This window comes from Sciurus vulgaris, assembly GCF_902686455.1.
Source record: "Sciurus vulgaris genome assembly, chromosome: 13".
Lineage (NCBI taxonomy): Eukaryota > Metazoa > Chordata > Mammalia > Rodentia > Sciuridae > Sciurus > Sciurus vulgaris.
The window spans coordinates 22,933,027-22,959,040 of record NC_136474.1 but is presented as its reverse complement, the minus strand read 5'-3'; the positions used below and the strand labels follow the sequence as shown (position 1 = coordinate 22,959,040).

General features: G+C 37.1%; 1 protein-coding gene across 1 annotated transcript; it reads right to left on the bottom strand.

Moving 5' to 3' along the window:
• Positions 1-24,588: 24,588 nt before the first annotated feature.
• LOC306642658 (CMP-sialic acid transporter-like) lies at positions 24,589-26,012 on the bottom strand (the record flags this gene model as incomplete). The annotated part of the gene is made up of 2 exons (XM_079108403.1): positions 24,589-25,854; positions 25,971-26,012. Coding segments are annotated over 2 exons (549 nt in total), but the record flags the coding sequence as incomplete, so codon positions are not given.
• Positions 26,013-26,014: the final 2 nt, after the last annotated feature.

Genomic DNA, 26,014 nt, shown 5'->3' with positions numbered 1-26,014 from the left:
AATAAAAGAAGGTAAAACTATGAAAATTGAAGTCTTCCACATAACTGGGAATAACTAATGATAATATTTAGAGTATTTTGTCCTTGCACAAGTGATAAGGTTTAAGTACGAAAGTTAGAGATAGTTAATATTGACAAAAAGAAGTGCTTGTTTGGGGACAATGCAATTAAAAATAGTGTATAAATCATAAAACCCTTACACAACACATTACTACCCTGTAAGATGAGAAAGATGTAACACAGAGAAACAGAAAGGCCTGGTACTATTCCTCCAGGATGAATGGAGGCCTCCAAGGAAAGAGAACAGAGAACAAAAGACCAAGGGTTTCTCAGGTATAAAGGAATTCTTGATGCACTACAGTGTAGATTCAGTATAAATTGAAAGGTGAACTTCATAGGAAAGAAAATAAATGGTTTGGACTATTTGGTCCCTGAGGGCATGTGTACTTGCCTAAAAGAAAGTATATTTGGTTGTTTGTTTTTTCCTTGTCAGGTACTGGGTTAGCAGTTGGACTTTCAGCTATTATTGGTATAACTAAGATATGTGTCATGCATCTTCTAAAATTAGAACTATATTCCACAGATATTTCTATTTTTTAAAACTTAAAATTTTACTATGATTATTGTTACATCATTAAGTTTTTTCAATATGATTCTCACGATTGCATATATCCCAATAAATGATACATCATTGTGTATTTAACTGATAATTTCACGTGGATTTCAATTTCAGCAATTATTTTTCAATTATAAATAAACTACAAAATACTCCTAGTGCATTCATGATTATGTTTTTTGTTTGTAGCAATTTCCTATAAGAGGAATTTTTGAATCAAAAGTTAAAGATGCATTTTTTATATTTTTGATAAATAAAACTAAATTTTTCCCAGAAAGTATAAGCATTCTCACTTTCTTCACTCTCATATATTTATTAGTTTAAAAGAAATTTAGTTTAAAACACTGAGAAGATATCTGCATGCTCACTGGATGAGATTTTTGAAACACATCAAAAAATTCTCAATTTTCCTTAGCTCTAATCATTTTAAAACTGCAGCAACCTGTTGAAAATTCATGTTATTATCTTAAGGAGAAGGAGAAAGAAGCAGATATAATGACACACTGGCCAGGCAATTTTGATTTCTAATTACAGTTAAGGATCCACTAATCCACTATTTATGAATATATTACTCAAACACTGGATCCACTTGACTGCTATGTTAGTTTTTTGTCTCTGGCAAAAACGTCTGATAAGAATAGCTTAGAGGAGGAAAGATTTATTTTGGTTCACAGTTTCAGAGGATTTAGTCCATGATCAGCTGGCTCCAAGCCAGAAACCTTAGGATGGAAGAGTGTGGTGGATGGAATCTGTTCAGTTCATGGCAGCTGAGAAACAGAAAGAGAGGAAGGGGCTGTGGAGAAGATAAGCCCTTCCAGGACACATGACCTACTTCCATCAACTAGATCCCACCTCCCAGTATCCAGCAGCCTATCAATGGATTAATCCATCTAATCCATCTGATGAGGTCAGAGCCCTTATGTTCCCATCAATGCCTAAAACCCCAACCTCTGAAGATTGCTATATTGGGGACCATACCTTTAACATATGGGCATTTGGGGGGACAATTCAAATTCAAGCCACAATGGCTGCCATGTAGGGTCTTACCTCTGGTGCTAACACCACAGCTTTCCAGTGAATTCTATGAGTGTTTGCCCATGGTCCTTAGACATGATGGACTAATAATTCACATTATAATTGCACAGAATTTCTACCTATTAAAACTGAATGCCATTCAAAATTCCTTTGTTAGCCTGGCACGGTGGCACATGCCTGTAATCGCAGTGGCTCGGGAGGCTGAGACTGAAGGATCAAGATTTCAAAGACAGCCTCAGCAAAAGTGAGGCACTAAGCAACTCAGTGAGACCATCTCAAAATAAAATACAAAATAGGACTAGGGGTGTGGCTTAGTTGTTGAGTGCCTCTGAGTTCAATCTCCAATATCAAAAAGAACACATTTCTTTGTATTACTCCAGGAAATCTGTACTAGAACAGAACAATCTCTGGTTGGTTGTTTGCTGTTAACAGGCATAACTGGATAGATAAAATAATTTTTTAGAAAGTTTTGAAAGTATTATTGAGAATAAGTGAGTGAAATGAAGGAAAAGACTTTAGACTTGAGTATCAGAAAATACTTCCTTGCATGCAGAAAATAATTCTTTATGAAATTCAAAAAAGTTCTCAAAAGAAACTAAAAAAATTGCTTTGTATTTTGAACCTCAAATTTGCTTTCATGTGCATAAAGTAGATTGTTATAAGATTCTACACATACAGAAGCACACACACTATCAGTCACAAGGTCAAACATTAAGAAACATTCCCACATACTAACATATCCAGTGATTTGCATTAACTTTTTTAGAGCTCCCGTTAGAAGCAGCTGTATGTGTACATGTGTGTGTGTGTGTGTGTGTGTGTGTGTGTGATTCTTAAGGATAGCAGTATAATTAATAGATTGGAGGAACAAGAATTGAGAGAGGAAATAAAACTAAGCCTAATACCCTTCCTTTCATCCTGATTAATTGTGGCCTAGGTGCCTATTCAATTATTTTCCTTAAAATGACATTGTTTAAAAGTGCAAATTAATAAATTGACCATTTTATAATGTAAGGCTGGATGCTGAAGTTTCTTTATGATAAATTTTAAGAATTTGGATGCTCAGTATATACATGAAATATTTTTAGATTTTTTTCTTTTAATGATGAATTTGTCAAAATAAATTTGAGTTTCTCTTGCCAGTCTTAAATTTCCAAGAGGTGGGTGAAAAATCTTCAAAATTCCACCATGAAAACTTGTGTTTGGCTTATCCCTGCCTGGAAGAAGGAAGACCAGCACAGTCTGTCTTGTGAACAGGCATGCTTCCCACGAGGTTTCCTGTTTTTGCCATTTCTCCCATTTCTTCATTTTCCCCTCTCTTCTATGTCCATTGTTTTTCCCCCCTTTTTCTCTTATCCAAAGCTTTCCCTCTTCTCCTTTTCCCTTTCTCCTCTTTCCTTATCCTTTCTTCCTTTGCAACCCTTTTTTGAGCACTATTAATCATTCCATGCCTGATAAGGCTGAAAATTTGATCCTCAGCTTAATGCCTTGTGGACCTCTGGTTACAGGATCTAAGAAAATACTTGGATTCAATCCTCTAAAAAGTATGTGAAAATTTACTTCTAATGGAATTCATTCTGACTCCAAATGTGGATGGTTTATAAAATAAATGAGTACTTATAAACTTAAATTCTCTGGTTTCTGTTAATTAACCCCAAGTTAAAATAAATAGACTGCATATCTAACACTGTTCTCTCCGAACTCATCAGAGGCCCCAAATCAGAATCCAATCCTTTCCAGAAATCCTAATCTTTTCATTACCAATGTGATATTAACCCTCAATGTAACCTGAGTCTTTAATTACCAATTTGGAAGACTCTTTAATCGTTAATCAACAGAAACTTATTGAATCAGGAAGTTCCCAAAGATGAAATGTACTCAGGAGTTCTCTTAGTTTTTTTTTTTTTTTTCTTCTGTTAATAGGACAGGGTACTTCATAGAGAAAAGAGGTTCATGACTGTTCATGATCCTGGAGATAAAGAAGTTCAAGGCTATAGTGCTGGCATTGTCCTGATGTCTTGTGAGGGCCACTTGCTTTGTTAACTTTGTCAAGCCAAGGGACAAACCAGCACAGGTGAAACACTGTAGTTAACCCATTTCTGTGGGGAAAACATTAATTCACTGGTGAGAACTCCACCCCTATGATTCAAACATCTCTAAACATGGTCACAATGAAGAATGGAGGGTCCAAGACATGAATCTGAGAGGACACTTGAACCACAGAAGGAAATTTCCCTGTATCTCAAGGGCCCTCAGACATCACTGAATCTGGAACATTCATTGTGCATGCTGAAAATCTGGGACCATTAAGTTCAAATTGCTTTGGATCTCATGATGGAAATAATAGGTGGGTCTACAACCCAGAGCTATCAATTTCTAGCCTAAGGTTATTATCATTATCCTTCCATGTTATGTATTCATGATCCATTTATTACACACTAGCTTAGCTGTTTATTTGTACTTACAGAAAATCAAAATAAATTGGTATGGTTCTCATATTCAAGTCAATTAAGTCTAGTATGGGACAGTATTGAGTAGGAAATTTTTAATATATGCTATCATAAATAATATAGATGTTGTAATAAAATAATCAATAAAATTACATAAAAATGTTGATTGAGGCTTACTGTGTTTTGGAGCTCTGAAAGGAAGTTGAAAACTTTTATATTGAGTCTTAAATAATAAAAAGAAGTTTTCCAGGCAGAAATTTGAGGGAGGAGTATTTCAGAAAGATGTAACACCTTAGACTTTAGAGTAAGTAAACCAAAATACAGTTAGGGGAACTGTGAGAAGTGAGATTATGGAAGTAAAGTTGATACAGGACTGATAGATCCATCTATGGAGCTTGGAGACTCTACAGGGGACCAGAAGAAGGTGCAGAGCTTTTAAAGTAGGGGAGTAACATGCTTAAATTTATTTTAAAGTTGCTTTGGCTATGGTATGCGAATTGAACTGAAGGAAGAGAAAGTACTTGTGGGGTGGTAGCTACATATACACATAGTGTATGATTTTTGACTGTGCCATTGAATTTGGGTAAGTTCTTGAGCTTCTCTCATCTGTACCTTCATAGTTTTATTTAAAATCACTTAATGAATCAGGCATGGTGAAGCTCATCTGTATCCCAGCAACATGCTGGGATGCTGAGGCAGGAGGATTACAAGTTCAAGACCACTCTCAGCAACTCAGTGAAACCCCATCTCAAAATAAAAAAGGGCTGGGAATATAGGTCAGTGATAAAGCACTCCTGGGTTCAATCCCAGTACCCGCCCCCAAAAATCACCTAATGAAAACTTACTAAGAGCAAAACTTCAGGGTGAATAAGGCATGGCATGGACTTTTTCATCTTTATTGCGTAGCACATGGTTATGACATAAGAGAGATTCAGGGTGGGGAAGGATCACAATTGGAGGAAGGAAAATGAGTTTTTGGAGTAAAGAAAATTTAACTTGGAGGGTGATGGTGGAATGAGACTTCTGGAAGTAGAGGAGTTCAAAAGTGCTGACCAGCATGTTTTCTCTCTCTCGTCCACTAAAATGCAAACCAAAGGTAAAGCTTAACATTTGTATTTCTATCATGTCTCCACTATTTCCTTCTTAGAAGTCAGAATAAAATAGGTTCTCTAATAATATTGCCCATCTATATTAAGTCTCCATCAAGCCAAAAATTAGGGTTAAAAACTAGAGGAGGAAAACTCAACAGTTTTGCTGGCATATGATACAAGCTCGTTCCCATTGGACGAGCACCTGCAAGGACCTTTAGAAAGGAGGCTGGGCTAGCTGAGTTGGAATGCTGAAGTCCTGACACGTACTAAACCTGATTGTTGGTACTCAGCCAGTTTTCCCTTTGAGGTTTCCAACCAGAGGCTCCACAAACAATCCAAAATCACCTTATCTCTGGCCAGTTTGAAGTTCCCTCCAACAGGTAACTTAGATTTATATTTCACTGAACTCTGATTTTAGTTAATGCCAGAAATCTATCTCAGATCAGCAGCTGATCAATCAAACAATCAAAACCTACCTCATCTATAAAGATTTGAATTCATTACAGTCCACTCTACACAGTGGGCAAATGGTCCAATGACCATTGATACAGTCTTGAACAGAAAGCCCCCCTCTGGCTCTTTTCTTGTTTTTTTTTTCCCCTCTGAAAAGACATTGTTTTCACCTGTTATATATGGCCATGAGCAAGCTCCCAACAACCCAACCAGAAGACCAAAGAGACTAACTGAACCATTCTGCATAAGGAAAGGAGGTGTTGATAGATTTCAGCAAAAAGCAAATGAATTAGGAGAGGACCAGGACAAGAGGGCCTTCTCTTTTAGTTAAAAAATGCATCTAGCCTGTGTCCATGGCTAGATCATATATCTGACAGTATCCTCCCCTTTAATGCTTTGCAGATCCAAGGTATATTATCATACCCTAAGCCTGAACTCTCCAGGGAAATTATGTCAAGCCATAACCAAGGAAGTGGGATTGTAAAAATCACCCAGGGAACCAGTTGTCTGGAATTTTACCTTCATAGAACAAGAGAGAACATGCTCCAAAAGATGGCACTGTTAGCCTGAGAATTGTGAATGATTGATCCTGAGCTTTACGCTCAGGTCTCTGGAAGAATTATGCTTAGCATTTAAACCTGCGGTTTGCGGGGGGTGAGGGCAGGCTCAGGGGAGGCGGGGAGAAGAAAAGGAAAAAAAAAACAAATAAAGGAGAGTAGAAGTCTGCTTTATTTTTAGAACTTATCTCTGTGCATTCAGGGTGGAATTAAAATTCTCATAAACTAATTGTCCTTGTTTATTATGCACAGACAACATATTCCTGGTGGGAGCAGGAAACAAAATCATGTTTTACAAAGCCTCTGTGTCAAATTTGCTGACGTGTGGCAATGTTACTTTAAAAGAAGGGCTAAAATCGAGATGACTTCTAAGAAAAAAAAAAAAGAGATAAAGCGTCTGCAAAATTCTGAGAAATTTAGCAGGCATTTAGAGGTATTAATCTGTGCTGAGATGCACAGGAAACAGGCATGTGACTTTTACCTGGAAGTCTTTGAGACCACTCCTTTTCAAAAGTGAGGTCTTTTTGCTGAGTTGTTTAAAATGTAAGTGAGCATTCTGCAACCACAACTAAGCTTCCAACCTCATTTTAAAAAGTCTGCAAAGAAACTGAAAAGTAGAAAAGCCTCATTGTGTCCATGTGACTGAATTTCTTTCTTTGTTTATTTCTAGCCAGGAGTTTCATGGAATAAACATCAAAGTCTTTGCTCACATTTATGGAAAAGCAGAGCACATTCTCCAGCAAACATTATTTCCTGAGCATCAAACGTGCACTTAATGTTGTGCCAGGTGCTGGAGAGAGACGAGGAAAGTAGACCCCAAGTTCATTCTCCTTCAGCCAAAACAAATACACCAAATAAGAGACCCTGTGATACCTTCCTGATCATCATCATGATGAGATCTCAGACCACTGACTTAAATCAGCCTCTTCTACAAGTCCAAATTCTTGATCTGTGTAAATCCCCATAGTTGCATTGTTCTGGCTAAAAATTATGGAAATACATAAACTCAGAAGTTGAAGGAACTTGAATAATAGTTAACATTTATTTCACTCTGATTTCTTGTGTCTGTAGCAGAGCTATATGCCTTATACTCAATATCTTTAAAAATCTTCATAACAATACCTTTGTCTCCATTTCATAAATAAAGAAATAGAACAATACAAAAATGTCATGAATGCTCTAAATTAATAAAAGGTAGAGGCATGGACTTGAATCCAAATCAGTGTGCTTCTAAAATATGAGTTGTATTATACATTATTTTTTCGGGATCTGAGAAACCATCATGTCATCAAATCAAAATGCCCAACAAACACAGCGTCACCTTACTAACACGCCCCCCTAATACTCCTCCTCCCAAGCACAACCAAGGTGCTCACTTCCTTCTGAGCATGTCATTTCATTTTTTAACAATGTTCACTATTATAAAGCATCGATGGTCCCATTGTTTTAAAAGGCAAAATCAACATGGAACTGAAAGAGATGAAATAAATCTAGAAACAACCAGGAACTGCAAATCACAGTCTTTTCCCACTTTCATTAGAATATGTTAGTTCCTATGAATGATCTGTGAAGCTACTGAGGCTACAGCTTTGGAAGATACTCCATTTAGAACAACCTGACATAGAAAATCCAGCGGAGGTGATCTTTGCCATGTGAGCTGAGTGTGCAGAGAGCGGGGTACCCTCAGCTGCCCTTGCAAATGCCTGCCTATCACTGGTGGCAGCAGATCATAAAACCAAAAGTGGCTCAAGCCTCTATAGGAATATAATCCTACCAAAAGTCATTGACTAGTACACATATCAAGGATGGAGTCCCTGTGATAAAATTCCCTACATTGTATATTTTATAATGTCTGTCTATTCCTTTGTTTCCCTCTCTTTCTCCATCTTTGTGTAGCTTCAAAATCAAGACTATCAAGTTACATCTTATATAGGGTCACCAGACATGTGTTACGACACAGAGTTAAATTGGAATTGCAGATAAACAAACAAAATTTCAATGTAAGAACAGAACAAACTTCCACCAAAAAATATTTATTGCTTATATAACTGGGCATTCTGTATTTTTATTTACTATTTAGGTGAAACTAATCTATACAATAGTAAATCCATATTTTATCAGGGTATTGTATCTGTGTCTTAAAAATAAGATGACTCATAAGTCTAATTAGAATGGCTATTACTAAGTACAGAAACAATAATAGATATTAGCATTGATGTGGGGGAAAAGGCACACTTTTTTACATTGCTGGTGGAGTTGCACATTGGTACAGCCACTCTGGAAAGCAGAATGGAGATTCCTCAGAAAACCTGGAATGAACCCACCTTTTGACCCAGTTATGCCACTCCTCAGTTTATACCCAAAGTACTTAAAATTAGCATACTACAGTAATGCAGCCACATCAATGTTTATAGCAGCTCAGTTCACAATAGCTAGGTTGTAGAACCAAACTAGATGCCCTTTGACAGAGGAATGGATAAGGAAACTGTGGTATATATACACAATGGAATACTATTCAGCCATAAAGAAGAATAGTATTATGGAATTTGCAGATAAATGGATGGAATTGGAGAATATCATGCTAAGTGAAATAAGCCAAGCCCAAAAAAACCAAAGGCTGAATATTTTCCCTGATAAGTGAATGATGATACATAAAAGAGGTGAGGGGGTAGAGGGTGAGAGAAGAATGGAGGAACTTTAGGTTACATAGAGAGAAATGAGAGGGAAGAGGGGACAGGGTATGAAAAATGGTGGAATGAGACAGACATCATTACCCTATGTACATGTATGATTACAGGAATGGTATGAATCTACATTGTGTGCAATGATAGAAATGAAAAACTGTACCCCATTTGTGTACAATGAATCAAAATACAGTCTGTAAAAAACAAAAAATAAAAAATAAAACAAATAAAAAGTCTGTGCTGAAGAACTCTTTCTGAATAAAGAAAACCAAAGTATGTTCTACACATTTTTTGAAATTATTTTTATAAGGTAAAGAATTCATTAGTAATTAATGAAACTAAATCACCCCTGGATTGGTACAAATTCAGATTTCTATTCCTTAGGTCTTTTATTTGTTATAATTAGTTGTAATGGCAGTAAAATGCATTTTGACACATAAATAAATGGAGTATAATTTCTCATTCCCCTGGTTATACATGATGTAGAATCACACTGGTTATGTGGTCATATATGTACATAGGATAATAATGTCAGATTCACTTTACTATCCTTCCTATCCCCACAATCCTCCCTCCCTTCTCTCCCTTCTACCTAATCTCTTTTTGATGTAAGGGATTTCAATCATAGTAATAATTATGGGCCTCACAGGGAACACCATTACTATATTCTCCAACGTTTGTTTCCCATAAAAAACATTGCCACTAACTTTGAATGGTTCAAGTTCATTCTCTATAAACATGGCCTTTTTATTAACTTGTCATGCTCTATGTGGACCAAAAAGCCTCCATAAATCCTGAAGATGTATTGTAGACAGAGTTTAGTGCCTGGTATAGTGGAGCATGCAGACGAAGACACCTGGGCTGGAATCAGAAGTTTCTAGAAATGAAATTGATTTTCCTTCCTTCAGAATTTACAACTTCTGTCTCGGGATAAAGTTGCTAGATTAAACAAAGAAACTGCTGAGTACCCAGTTAAATTTGAATCTCAGATAAACAATAAATAATGGTTTAGTATAAATGTATCTCATGTATTGTATGGGATGCCCTCCTTATATTTAAATATTATTCACTGTTCATCTGAGATTCAAATTCACTGGCAATCTGGATTTTATCTGAAAATCTACCTGAAAACACAGGGAGAGGCTTTCTGTCTTCAGCCATGGTATATGAAAGATTTCAGATTAAAACAAAACAAGAAAAAAAAAAAAAAAAGATCAACAAAGAAACAGCAACATTAGCAGGAGCAGGAGCAACAATCCTACAAAAACTCATCTGGGGAGACTTCCTTTAAGAAAACTGAAAAGTTCCAAGGTTGTCTCTCAAAAATAATGCTCCCTGCTATGGTTTAAATATGTCCCCTTCAAAATTCAAGTGTTATCAACATGATGGCATTAGGAGATGAATAGGTCCTGAAGGCTCCTCTACTCCTGAATAGGATTAATACTCATATACAAGAGCCTTCATGCAGTGGTTAGTTAACTTGCTCTTCAACCTTCCACCACATGAGAATGCAGCAGGAGGGACCTTATCAGATACTGGCACCCTGACCATGAACTTCCAACCCTCTGGAACCCTCTGGAGTAAATACATTTCTGTTCTTTATAAATAACCCAGCTCAGGTATTCTGTTATAGCACCTTAAACAGGCCAAAGCATACTCACATGCAAAACTATTGCATCTACATCTCAAGGCTTCTTATGCTTTCTGAAAGTTGTGAAACATACCCAAGTTCCCCTGTAGCCTATTCCTACCCTCAACTTGATCCATTTTCTTGGTGGTACTTGAAGTTTACACAGTTCTAAGATATTCTCTAAGAAAAGTAATTATATATTCATACATATACACACATATGTGCATATATTAAATATACAAAATATGATTTTAAATTAGGTTATAAAATCAATGATTCTTACAATTAGAAATACTAATTTAGAAAATTTGAACATTGACAAATTCCATGAAAAATTTGAACATTGACAAATTCCATGAGTATTATACAATCAAATATATTAATAAACTGCTTGACATGACTCTATAATACATTTGTTGACTGCATCCACTTTGATCAACAATTCAGAGGACAATAGTTTGATAACATCACTTTTTATAGAAAGAATAGAAAGACAACCTTGTTCTTTATTGAACATAAATATTGAACATTTTAAATTGATATTTGAGGATGGCTACCAAGTTTGCAAAAACTTCTCTCAAGTTTTCTTCTTCATAGATAAGTTTTTAAGGAACATTAAGTTTGCTCATACAGTGGCTGATCTAAATAATCTTTGAATTAATATACTCACTCATTGACAACTATCCTTCTCTGCACATCTGGTGCCAGGTACTCAGGACATAGACATAGAGAGACAAGACCTGCAACCCTGTACCTTGGTGCCTGATGCTGGTTAATAGGCACAATAGCTAGTGGCACTCATTTTTTCGTCTGACCTAGAAGCCTTGTATTATTAGTTAGATGAGTATTATAGATGTTACATCTTGGAATTGAGATTGTAGGCTCTTGGGGGAAAGAAATCACAAATTTCTATCAGAGGTTCCTCTCTATGCTTAATATAGACCTAATAATGTTCAAAATGCATGCCTGTATGTATATACTCCACCACAACTCAGTAGAGTTATTGTTTCCTATTAGCATGTCTCCATTTCAATAATCAGTATAGTGGTCAAGTTTCCATCACAGCATGCACGTAGAGGTAAAATTTCTGGATTAAAGTCCCCACTTTTCACCTATAGCTGTGCATTTCACCTCTCCAATCCAGTTTCTTCATTTGAAGAATGGAATGCTGAAATTGATAATAGTCTTCCAGAATTCATTCCAGGATATGGTGAGAAGCTTTCAGATCTGGGATTCTGCATTATATAAATGATCATGCTTACATTTATTTTTCAGGTATGCTTTCTTTTTCAGAAAAAAAAATTCTGATACATCTTGGTACTATTAGCAAATCAAAAATATGTTCCCTTTGCATTTCATATTGCACAAAACCATGAGGGAGAGAGGAGGTAGCTATTGAAATGTTGAAGGGAGCATTGCAGAAGAAATGAAAACCAGAGAGATCCAAGATGGCAGACTAAAGGGAGGGTGCATTCCTTGTTGCTCGATAACTCTGGTTTCAAGCAGAGGATATCTGTTTCTCAGTGAGGCAGTTTTTGCTGCTTATCAATCCCCTGCAGTTTACACCATTTGTCTGCTGTGATCACCTGCAGTCTGCCAGCATATCGATGCCTTTTTTGAGTGCAGATTGCTCACTGTCAGGCATTTATCATCCACCATTTGCCTGCCTCTCATCTGTCCATCGACTGCCTTACACTTATCCATCACCCAACACACAAGGTTCACCTCCTGATAGTCCAACAAGAGTCAGCAAACTGATCGCTGACCCCAAGTGGAGCAGCAGCTGCCTGCTGTTGCCTGGAAGTTCACTGTTATAGTACCTGCAGGCTTGATTACACGTGGCTGCCGCCATTTTGAGACAACAGCCAGGCCCCATAGGACCTCTGGCCGGACTGACTGAGCCCTGTCTCCAGGATACCTCAGCCAAACTGATCACTCCCTGCCTCTGGGAATCTCATATTGACTGATGGCTCCCTGCCACCAGGACCCCCAGACCAACTGACTGCACCCTATCACTGGGAACGTAGACCGACTGATTGCACCTGGCCTCCAGGATCCCACAACCACACCAAACACACCGGACCTCCAGGACCCCTGCTGGACCAACTGCATCCTGCCTCCAGGACCTCCTACTGACCATGACCACCCCTGAGCTGCAGCTCCCCATTTGCCAACACATTTCAAAGTCAGAGTGGGCATCTTGGATAATCCTGGAAGCCGTAGCTCTGATCTTTGGGTGGGGCACATCTCATCATGAGACACCTGCTGGAGGCTTGAAGCTCACTGTCAGGTACCTTTCATGCATCAGGCGACTGAACACTGGGAGGTTTCATTAGTATATGACTGTTACACTGTAGATTTTCTTTTTTCTCTTTTTGAAAAAAATCAAGTTTTTTTTTCTTTAATTTTCTTGCTCTCTTTTCCTTTTGTTTACCTGTTCCCTCAGAGTCTCTTTCTCCCTTTTTTGCGTGCTAACATCCAATTTCTTTTGATTACACTCTCACCCTTTTGATTTTCTAGAATTTCTGTATATTCTTTTTTTATCCCATTAACAGCCACATTCTACATCACTCTGCATCCTCTTTGTCCTCCATTAGAAACTGCAGACCTTATTGCAAACCTGTGTGTTATACCGAAGATAATTTTTGAACTCATTTTGTTTACTATGACAATTTTGATATTGTCCCCATAGGGACTATTTGGTCTGGGATTGCATAGTGTCTGATTTGGGCACTGCTAATATTGATCTCCCCTTAAAGAAAGGGTTTTGGAAACCTGTAGGGCCACTATAAGCCTATAGGGGGAAATCTGCAATACCCCAGATCTGCACTGCTAGAGGGGAAGATACATGAACAACATGAAAAAACAAGGGAAGAAAATGATCCAAACAAATCTAGATTCTATATCAATAGAATCCAATGACAGTATGTTAGAAGAAATGTCAGAAAAGGACTTCAGATTATACATGATTAAGATGATTCACGAAGCAAAGGATGAGATTAAAGAACAAATGCAGGCAATGAATGATAATACCAATAAGCTGAAAGAGCACCTGCAGGAAGCAAAAGACCATTTCAACAAAGAGATAGAGATTCTCAAAAAAAAAAGAAAAAAGAAAAAAGAAAAACAAATGGAAATCCCTGAAATGAAAGAAACAATAAACCAAATAAAAAAACTCAATGGAAATCATCACCAAGAGACTAGACCACTTGGAAGACAGAACCTCAGACAATGAAGACAAAATATTTAATCTTGAAAATAAAGTTGCCCAAATGGAGAAGATGGTAAGAAATCATGAACAGAATCTCCAAGAACTATGGGACATCATGAAAAGACCAAATTTAAGAATTATTGGGATTGAGGAAGGCACAGAGTTACAAACCAAAGGAATGAACAACCTATTCAATGAAATAATATCACAAAATTTCCCAAACCTGAAGAATGAAATGGAAAAAAGAGGCTTACAGAACACCAAATGCACAAAATCACAACAGATCCACACCAAGGCACATTATAATGAAAATGCCTAACATTCAAAATAAAGATAGGATTTTGAAGGCCATGAGAGAAAAGCATCAAATTACCTATAGGGGGAGACTGATATGGATAGCAGCCGACTTCTCAACCCAGACTCTAAAAGCTAGAAGGGCCTGGAACAATGTATTTCAAGCTCCAAAAGAACATGGTTGCCAACCAAGAGACCTCTACCCAGCAAAACTGACCTTCAGATTTGAAGATGAAATAAAATCCTTCCATGATAAACAAAAGTTACAAGAATTTACAAATAGAAATCCTGCACTACAGAATGTTCTCAACAAAATATTCCATGAGGAGGAAGTGAAAAACAACAATGTAGGTCAGCAAAGGGAGGAACTACCTTAGAGAAAAACCACTCAAAGGAGAAACCAAGCCAACTTAAAAACCAAAAATAAGCCAAATGACTGGGAATACAAATCATATCTCAATAATAACCTTGAACTTAATGGCCTAAACTCATCAATCAAAAGACATAGACTGGCAAAATGGATTAAAAAGAAAGAACGAACATATGCTGCCTTCAAGAGACTCATCTCATAGAAAAAGACATCCACAGACTAAAGGTGAAAGGATGGGAAAAAACCTAAAATGCACATGGACTCAGTGAAAAAGCAGGGATTTCCATCCTGATATCAGATAAAGTGGACTTCAAGCCAAAGTTAGTCAGAAGGGATAAAGAAGGACATTCATACTGCTTAAGGGAACTATAAATCAGGAAGACATAAAGATAGTAAATATTTATTACCCCCAAAATGGTGCATCCCTGTACATCAAACAAATCCTTCTCAATTTCAGGAATCACATAGACCACAACACAATAATTCTGGGCGACTATAATGCACCGCTGTCATCACTAGATAGATCTTCCAAACAAAATCCAACCAAAGAAACCATAGGACTCAATAACACAATCAATAACCTAGATTTAATAGACATATATAGAATATTTCATTCATCAATGAGCAGTTTCACTTTCTTCTCAGCAGCACATGGAACCTTCTCGAAAATGGGCCATGTGTTATGCCACAAAGCAGCCCTTAGCAAATGCAAAAAAATAGAGATACTGCCTTGTGTTCTATCAGATCATAATGAATTGAGAGTAGAAATCAATGACAAAATAAAAAAGAGAAATTACTCCAATACCTGGAGACTAAATAATATGCTATTGAATGAAACATGGATAACAAAAAACATCAGGGAGAAGATTAAAAAATTCTTAGAGGTCAATGAGAATGACGATACAACATATCAAAATCTCTGGAACACTATGAAAGCGATACTAAGAGGAAAATTCATCGCATGGAGCTCATTCCAGAAAAGAATGAAAATTCAACAACTAAATGACCTAACATTACAGCTCAAAGCCCTAGAAAAAGAAGAACAGAATAACAGCAAAAGTAGCAGAAGACAGGAAATAATTAAAATGAGAGCTGAAATCAATGAAATTGAAACAAAAGAAACTATTCAAAAAATTGACAAAACAAAAAGTTGGTTCTTTGGGAAAGTAAACAAAATAGACAAACCCTTAGCCACACTAACAAAGAGAAGGAGAGAGAAGACTCAAATTACTGAAATACATGATGCAAAAGGAAATATCATGACAGACACCACTGAGATACAGAACATAATGAGAAGCTACTTTGAAAATCTGTATTCCAACAAAATAGAAACTACCGAAGACATTCACAAATTTCTAGAGACATATGCTCCTCCAAAACTGAACCAGGAGGACATACACAATTTAAACAGATCAATATCAAGCAATGAAAGAGAAGAAGCCATTAAAAATCTACCATCCAAGAAAAGCCCAGGACCAGATGGATTCTCAACCGAGTTCTACAAGACCTTCAAAGAAGAACTCATTCCAATACTTCTCAAAGTATTCCAGGCAATAGAAAAGGAGGGTACCCTACTGAACTCATTCTATGAAGCTAACATCACCCTCATACCCAAACCAGGAAAAGACACATCACGGAAAGAAAATTTTAGACCAATATCCTCGATGAATATAGATGCAAACATCCTTAACAAAATATTGGCAAACCGTATCCAAAAACATATTAAGAATATTGTGCACCACGATAAAGTGGGGTTCTTCCCTGGAATGCAAGGATGGTTCAACATCCATAAATCAATAAACGTAATCCATCATGTCAATAGACTTAAGGATAAGAATCATATGGTTATTGCAATTGATGCAGACAAAGCGTCCAACAAAATACAACACTGCTTCATGCTCAAAACACTAGAAAAAATAGGGAAAGAAGGAACATACCTGAATATTGGAAAGACTATTTATGCTAAGCCCATGGCCAACATCATTCTTAATAGAGAAAACCTGAAACCTTCCCGTTAAAAATGGGAACAAGACTGGGATGTCCTCTTTCACCACTTCTGTTCAACATTTTCGTTGCAACTCTAGCCAAAGCAATTAGGCAGACTAAAGAAATTAAAGGGATATGAATGGAAAAGAGAGAGGAACTTAAGCTGTCGCTATTTGCGGATGACATGATTTTATATTTAGAGGATCCGAAAACCTCCTCCAGAAAACTAGACTTCATCATTGAATTCAGCAAAATAGCAGGCTATAAAATCAATACACATAAATCTAAAGCATATTTATACGCAAGTGATGAAACAGCTGAAAGGGAAATGAGAAAAACAACCCCATTTGCAATAGCCTCAAAAAAATAAAATACTTGAAAATCAATGTAACTAAAGGGGTAAAATATGTCTAAAATGAAAACTACAAAACATTGAAGAAAGAAATTGAGGAAGACCTTAGAAGATGGAAAGCTCTCCCATGTTCTTGGATAGGCAAAATTAATATTGTAAAAATGGCCATACTACCAAAAGTGCTATACAGATTCAATGCAATTCCAATTAAAATCCCAATGACATACCTTACAGAAATAGAGCAAGCAATCATGAAATTCATGTGAAAGTATAAGAAACCCAGAATAGATAAAGCAATCCTTAGCAGGAAGAATGAAACAGGGAGTATCGCAATACCAGAACTTCAACTATACTACAAAGCAATAGTAACAAAAACAGCATGGTATTGGCACCAAAATAGACAGGTAGATCAATGGTACAGAATATAGGAAATGGATACAAACCCAAATAAATACAATTTTCTAATACTACACAAAGGTGCCAAAAATATGCAATGGAGAAAAGATAGCCTCTTCAACAAATGCTGCTCGGAAAACTGGAAATCCATATGCAACAGAATGAAAATAAACCTCTATCTCTCACCCTGCACAAAACTCAACTCACAATGGATCAAGGACCTTGAAATCAGACAAGAGATCCTGCATCTTATAGAAGAAAATGTAGGTCCAAATCTTCACCTTGTTGGCTTAGGATCAGACGTCCTTAACAGGACTCCCATAGCATGAGAAACAAAAGCAAGAATCAATAACTGGGATAGATTCAAACTAAATAGCTTTCTCTCAGCAAAGGAAACTATCAGCAATGTGAAGAGAGAGCCTACAGAGTGGGAGAAAATCTTTGCCACTCATACTTCAGATACAGCACTAATTTCTAGAATATATAAAGAACGCAAAAAACTCTACACGGAGAATACAAATAACCCAATCAACAAATGGGGTAAGGATATGAACAGTCTCTTCACAGAAGAAGATCTACAAGCAATCAACAAACATATGAAAAAATGTTCACCATCTAATAATTGAAATGCAAATCAACACTACACTAAGATTCCATCTCACCCCAATTAGAATGGTGATTATCAAGAATACAAGCAACAATGGGTGTTGAAGAGTATTTGGAGAAAGAGGCACACTCATACATTGCTGGTGGGGCTGCAAATTAGTGCAGCCACTCTGGAAAGCAGTGTGGAGATTCCTTAGAAAGCTTGGAATGGAACCACCATTTGACCCAGCTATCCCACTCCTTGGCCTATACCCAAAGGACTTAAAATCAGCATACTTCAGAGATACAGCCACATCAATGTTCATAGCTGCTCAATTCACAATAGCCAGACTGTGGAACCAACCTAGATGTCCTTCAATTGATGAATGGATAAAGAAACTGTGATATATATATATATATATATATATATATATATATATATGATGAACTATTACTCAGCTATAAAGAATAATAAAAATTGTGGCATTTGCAGGCAATGGATGAAATTGGAGAATATCATGTTAAGTGAATAAGCCATTCTCAAAAATCCAAAATGTGAATGATCTCACTTATAAGCAGATGATGACACATAATGGGAGGTGGGAGGGGGGCAGGAATGGAGGAAGGAGGGACTGTGTAGCGGGAAGAGAGAGGTGGGAGGGGTGAGGGGGAAGGTAAAAATAATGGAATGAATTAAACATCATTGTCCTATGTAAATGTATGAATATGCAAACGGTATGCTGTTACTCCATGTACAAACAGAAACAACATGTATCCCATTTGTTTACAATAAAAATAAATTTTAAAAAAAGAAAGAAATGAAAACCGAGAGTTAACTAGACCAGTAATTTAGCGACTGAATGGTGATAAAATCACTTTCATAACTTAGCAATGACTAATTCCCAGAATTGGGGCATTCAGGGGTTTAATTTGGGGAGCTACTATTTTTAAAAAAATTTATAGGTCATTCCCACGAATAGCCATGTTTGGGAATGACTGGTCTACATAGAGGGCATGTATGGATCCCTGGTAAGATGCAGAAATGGGCGATAATTTCTTCCTCTTCATCATCTCATGCCTTCCGCTCTCAGAAAGAAACATCCAAAACTATCAACTGCAGTTCTAATTTCTTCATTCCTGTTTTGTTATATTCTAAGCACCTAGAATTGCAAGAAAATGAAAAAATAATGTTTGGAGATGGAGGCAAAGTTGGAATTAACCCATCCATTTAACCATTCAGTTATACCTTTCATCACATGCAGAAAAAAAATATCACACACAGGTGCTCATCATGTAACTGCTCAGGCATCGTTCTGGTAATAAGTCTGGGTTTTTGAAAATGCTCCAGGCAACCACCAAAACTGTTTTTCTAGATGTTTTTAATGCGTTCCATTTCCCTACACCCAGTGACATTCTCATGATATCTGTCAATTCAACTTTATTCAGCAAAACTTATTGCCCATCCTTGATGTGGCTCTTCTTCCCATCCTGCCAGAATACTGCATCCTCCAAACACACTTCCTCCTTACTAGATCTTCCTCCCATTTGACCTTTGAAGTTGGAACTCTTAAGTCTCAACCTTGACCACTTTCTCCCCTATCTATGCCTTCTTGAGCTTCATCTATCCCACATCTGAATAAATGATCACTACATACCTGATCTTTCCCAACTTCTTTTGGGGCTTAGGCCACATCACTAGGTTTCCCTGCATGCTAATCAAGCCATCTGGAAAATAGGGCATGTTTTAATTTCCATGTCTTTGACAGGGATCCAGAACTAACATCTCCCACCCCACCCTTTCCCAGTTTAGAACATGACATCTTTACACACTTTGTAGCTTAAGAAAGACAACAGGACATTCCTGCCATTTTCACTTTTGTCTCTACTTTCTTATTTACTTTTCACCAAACCTTTCTGACTGTTGCTTCCTATATACCTCTTTAAACTATTTCTTTTCTACCATCATCAGCCACACACAAGCAACAGCCATCATTCACCCACAGCTATCTTTGCTTCCCCTCATTATGCTTCCAATCTTGTCCCTATTCTCCATGAAACAACTAAAAGATATGCTTAAAGCCTTAAATCACATTCTATCCTCTATTGAAAAGGTTTAACTTAATGATTTCCTTGGATACCAAATTATATACAATTCATGATATAAATCTTGAAGCCTCCATTGACCTAGATCCCACTTGAGATTTTCAGACTTACCTCCTACAATTTGAGCCCCCTCTCCTTGCACTGTAGCCACATCATCCTTCCTAAAATTCCTGGAATTCACCAAGATCTTTAATGTTCACTCTGTCAGAAATGCTTTAGCTTCTTTCAGGAGTTAACCTCTCTCATTCTTTAAGTCTTGGAAATAATAGTGCTTCCTTAGAGAAAACTCTTCCAACATAGAGCATAACCCTCTATCCCTCTATCAATGGACAGCACGTCTACATTCATATTTTTATATGTGGAATTATTTATTTAATGGACATCAACCACTTCTGATAGACTCCATAAAGTACAAAACCTATCTGCTTGCATAACACCATAAAGTCAACAGGCAACCGTCACTAAGCTTCTGATGAATATTTGTGATACAAATGAACTAATGTAGGAATGGAAAGAGAGCCATGATACATATTTTGCTCTCTTTCACAGTGTTGTATGTTTGGCTTGCATTTTAATGTTTTGGTGAGTTTTCTTCCCATCTAGAATATTTCTCTGAGGTCTAATTATACCTGAGCTTCCCCAGCTTCTTTTGCAGCTCTGGCCAAGTCACTAGGTTTCTCTGAATGTTAATCAAGCCATCTGGAAAATAGGGCATGAAATTTTATGTCCCCTGACTGGCAGAAGATGCAGCAACTGAGCTGAGCTTTGTTTCTTTTTCAAGTAACTAATTGCACACATGGTATAATAAGGAAAAAACATTATGAATCAATTAGGCTATCACAGCAACATTGTGTTCCTTCAATAGAGAGCTAAGCCTTGTGCTAGGAAATGTGAGAGAGAAACACCTGATTCTCCTTGCAGTGACTTTGAATAGTTATTTACATCATTATATTTAATTGTCTCGCCTGTGATCCAGTTTACCAGGAAGATTAGTTACTGGTATTTTTTAAAGAGTTTGATTTCCTGAGTTCAAAGAAGGAATATTGCTGAAGGAGGAGCGTGACTTAAAAAAAGCATCATTAACATAAAACACTCATACAAGTGTTCGATGTTTAACAGTGAAGGTGAGAGCTGATTGGTACATTGGGCTGGGATACAGAAGCAAGGGAAAACAAAGTCACAAGGTAGCTGTGGAGTTGACATGCCCAAGGCTTGAGATCATCATCATCATAATAATTTGAGCATAATAGAAATCAGATGAGACTGGGTTTAGGCTGCAGTTGAGAGGGAGACTGGAGCAGGGATATTGTAAAAGCACTTAATATTCTCTATGTTTCCTTTCGTCTCTCTGCTTTAGCATTCATGGAAATTGCACTTCAGGAGAAAATATCTAAATGTGCTTCTGAAGCCAAAAATCTTGATTGTTTTAGCCCATAGAGGAAAGGGAAGACAAAGGAAAAGAGTCAGAACTTTTATTAAACATAATTTTTCTAATTAGATAAATAAGGATTTTAGAAGAAGCCTCTGAACACAATTGTTAATTGTTTAATGAATTTGTAGGAAATTTGCAAAACTAGTCTGGATAATTTGGATGTGCATATTTCCAGCAAGACTAAAGTTATTTGAAAGTGACTTCAGATATTTAGTGACAAACTTTTCTATAATTATGCCATGTATTAATTTTCTCTCATCAAACAGTTATCCTCAATCCTGGCTGCTCATTAGAATGACATGGGAAACATCTAAAACTTAGCAGTGTCTCCAGGATCTTTGGAGGTAGGACCTAGGCATTGATAGTCTTTTAAATTTCTTCCCCTCATTCTATTATACAGAAGTTGAAGAGCAGAAAACCATGAGTTCTTAAAAGCAGTAATATAGATATATATGCATATATTATCTATTTTACCCCTAGGTGTCTGGTGTATGAGATCTCAGTTTACTATAGCAATTTGACTCTATGAAATTGAATCATCTGTTTGAAGCTGCTCAGAGAAAGAGGGGGCATCTGGTACATAAGCTCATTTGGACTTGAAGGCCCATGTACTAAGTAAGCATCCTCTCATGTCTCTCAGCCCCTAGCACAGAGTCCAGCATATAGAAGTCCCTCAGTAAGTACCAGGTTGCTGATGAAGTTATCCAGAGCATTAGAAACAGTTTGACCATTTCTATGCTTAAAGTCCACAAAAGTCTTGTTATACAGTACATATTGCTTAGGTAAATGTAATCCTGGTCAGAAGCAGAGCCCCCAGAAACCTGAGCAGATATTCTATATCATCTTCCTTCTAATATTGCCCTCCTTAGTGTTTATCTGGGGGTTTCAGAACCACAGCTGCTGTCTTTCTGTAGATTCAAACTTGGGTCCCTAGGAGTGGAGGTTGGAAAACAATGACTGCTTTGGTTGTTGGGTGATATCCAGTGCCACTTTGTGCCTCTTGCTGCAAATTTAGTCTCATTTCCTGTGGGCTGTCCCTCAGGGCTGGAGCTCCCAACACCATCCAGGGGCTTCAGGGGCACCTGCAAAACAATCTGGGTTCTGACCTTGGTGTCCCTGGGCCCATAAATCACATAAGGCAGAGAGAGTGCTCACCCTTCAAGAGGTGGCCTAGAGACACAATGGAATCAGGGAGCAGAAGACAGAAAAGGATGGGGTGAGGAGCAGGGGAGGAAAGGAAGGTTGTACTGAGGAACAATGAAAGACAGATGAAGCTTTTGATTCTTTGCAGAATGGACTGCTTCCTAGATGTCAGAGGGTTATCATGAGGTGGAAATGGCAAGAGGTTTGTTTGAGGACAGGGGTGTCAAGTTGATATTTTATCATGGTGATGTTACTCCAGTTCATTATTCCCTGTAAACAACTTTTGAGTGTGTGTGTTGGGGAGGGAACTCTCTTCACAACAGATTAAACAGATAACAGTTGAGAAATGGAAACATCTCAGTTGTGACTCCTTACACTTACAAAGAACTGAAAAACATATTCATTAATTAATCAGTCTGTCAATAGATGCTTGCAAGCTACATCTGCATGCCAGTCATTGGGTTCAATGTTGGAGATAGAGCAGCCCAAAGGACCAGCATTATTCCTGGTCTCACAAGCGTACATTCCAGTGGTAAAAATTGACACTGAAAAAAGGTACATTGTGAGGAATGTGGGAAGAAAAACATAAAAACGTGTATTATATCACTTTTTTAAAACACAATTCTCATTTTTAGTTTTCATCATTTTTATTTTTATGTAATTGACAAATAAAAGGTATGCAAATTTAAGGGTAGAATATATGCATTCCTTGATAATCAGATCAGGGTATTTAACATATTCATCATCTCATTTATCCTTTGTAAATATTCAAGTATTGCTCAGCCACAAAAAAAAGAATAACATCCTGGTATTTGTGGCGACATGAGTGACCAGGTGAACATTATGATAAGTTGAATAAGTACGCACAGAGAGATAAAGGAAGCGTAATCTCATTCGTATACGGAAACTAAAACAGTTGATCTCTGGAAGTAGAGTGTAGAACAGTGGTTACCAGAGGCTGGAGAGAGTCAAAATGGGAGATGGGGAGAGTCTGATTCTCAGGTACAAAAATAATATTAGATCAGGAGAATAAAACTAGTGTTCTACTGCACAGCAGAATAACAACAGTTGATTTTTCAAATAATTAACCTCATTTTAAACTTTTTTATTGTCTCCATTTAATATAGCATATCAAATCTACTGAAAGTGAAGTTAGGAAAATTACCCCATTCACAATAGCCTCAAAAAAATATTTTAGAATCAATCTAACAAAAAGGTGAAAGGCCTCTACAATGAAAACTGCAGAACACTGAAGAAAGACATTGAAAAGACCTTAAAAGATGGAACGATCTCCCATGTTATTGGATAGGCAAATTTTTTTTTATTGTAAACAAATGAGATACATGTTGTTTCTCTGTTTGTACATGGCGTAAGGCATACCATTTGTGTAATCATAAATTTACATAGAACAATGTTGTTTGATTCATTCTGTTATTTTTTCCCTTCCCCCCACCCCTCCCACCCCTCTTTACCCTCTATACAGTAGTTCCTTCCTCCATACTTGCCCCACTCCCTAACCCTAACTCTAACCCTAACACTAACCCTTCCCTCCCCGCCATTATGTGTCATCTTCCACTTATTAGCGATATCATTCGTCCTTTGGCTTTTTGAGATTGGCTTATCTCACTTAGCATGATATTCTCCAATTTCATCCATTTGCCTGCAAATGCCATAATTTTATCATTCTTTATGGCTGAGTAATATTCCATTGTGTGTGTATATATATATATATATAGATAGATATATATCTATCTATCTATATATATATATATATATATCTCACAGTTTGTTTATCCATTCATCAATTGAAGGACATCTAGGTTGGTTCCACAATCTGGCTATTGTGAATTGAGCAGCTATGAACATTGATGTGGTTGTATCTCTGTAGTATGCTGATTTTAAGTCCTTTGGGTATAGGCCAAGGAGTGGGATAGCTGGGTCAAATGGAGGGTCCATTCCAAGTTTTCTAAGGAATCTCCACACTGCTTTCCAGAGTGGCTGCACTAATTTGCAGCCCCACCAGCAATGTATGAGTGTACCTTTCTCCCCACATCCTCGCCAACACCTGTTGTTGCTTGTATTCTTGATAATCGCCATTCTAATTGTGGTGAGATGGAATCTTAGGGTGGTTTTGATTTGCATTTCTCTTATAACTAGAGATGTTGAACATTTCTCCATATGATTTTTTTTTCATATAAATAAGTTTATTGCTGAATTTCCCAATCATAGAAATTTTTTTTAAAAACACTGAAATTTCACAAATTTTTGAGAGCCCAACATTTAACCATACTTTATAAAAAAAAAAAAAAGTATAAAAGTGACATTAGAAATCTTTTTGAAAAAAAGTACATCATCTAAGAGGAAAGAAATATGAACCAGACAATGAATGGCACAAATACAGCACTAAAGGAGTACTCAGTCACTACCTAGAAATCATTGTCTGAGTTAGGAAATAGATTCCATTTGAGAAGTTACACATCCTGTTTATTTCTCAACTAGCCTGTCTGTTTTCTGCCTCTTTGAAGAGCTAGGTCTCTACTGCTGCTGGGGCACAATATTGTACATGAACTGGAGAACAGGAAGGGCTATCCTTCTCCCCTGGTACCTGAACAAGAGAACAGTTAGTACAGAAATAGCTTTGGCACTTTAACCCTTGAACATTTTCCCATACATTCTTACTTGAATATTGTAGCTTCACATGATTTTAATACCATATCATCTCCATACTTTTTATATACATTATTATATATAGTAATAAAATTCCTTCATTCTAAAACAGCTTGACCCCAAACAGGCCCACATTAAATCTCTGTATTAACAGTTTATTCATACAGCTTTCTTCTTAATTCTCATGCCATACCGTTAATTTGTACTGTTTAAGCTACCTTCCAAAATTGACTTAAGGCTCTAGTTTAATGCAAATGGTTTAGTCATAGTAGAACTCTCTCCTGAGGCTCAAATCACACTCCAATGATTCTCTCTTTTGAAGCTGTTTCACCTTGTTGGATGGATGTAGTGTCTTGTCTAGGTAGTCCATAGAGATATATGGAAACACATACAAGAAGAGTACCTAGAGCAAAGGTAAGTGTTATCTGTAATCCAAAGAGCATCACTGAAGCAATGGTAGAAAGGACAATGGCTGCTGCTGCAGAAAACCCTTTCATAATGTTGTCTGTGTACTTGACCACAACAGAAGTGTAGAGGCCTCCAACACTTGCAAGAAAGATAACAAACCAGACGTAATAAGTGTAACCATAGAAAAACCCTTTTTCTTTAATTTCAGCTCCATCTGACAAGTAGGCGCCAACTAATGTCACAACGATCCCTGATAGATACATTTGAATGTTTCTCACCCAAAGGGAAGTGTCTGAACTCTTTAAGACTTTTTCAAAATACACTCCTGCAAATCCTGAGCACAATACAGCAACTGCTATAGCGCCAAACCCTAATAATGGATTCTGTTCCACCTGAGAGAGAAAGCTTGGTCTAAAATGTTTGTATGATGATAAAAGGAGAAACAGAAGGCACTGTAGACCCAGTGGTTCTCAATGTATGGTCCCTGGACCAGCAGCAGCAGCATCACCACAACTTTTGTAGCTTGGGCTGGTTTCCACTGTACAAGTGTGA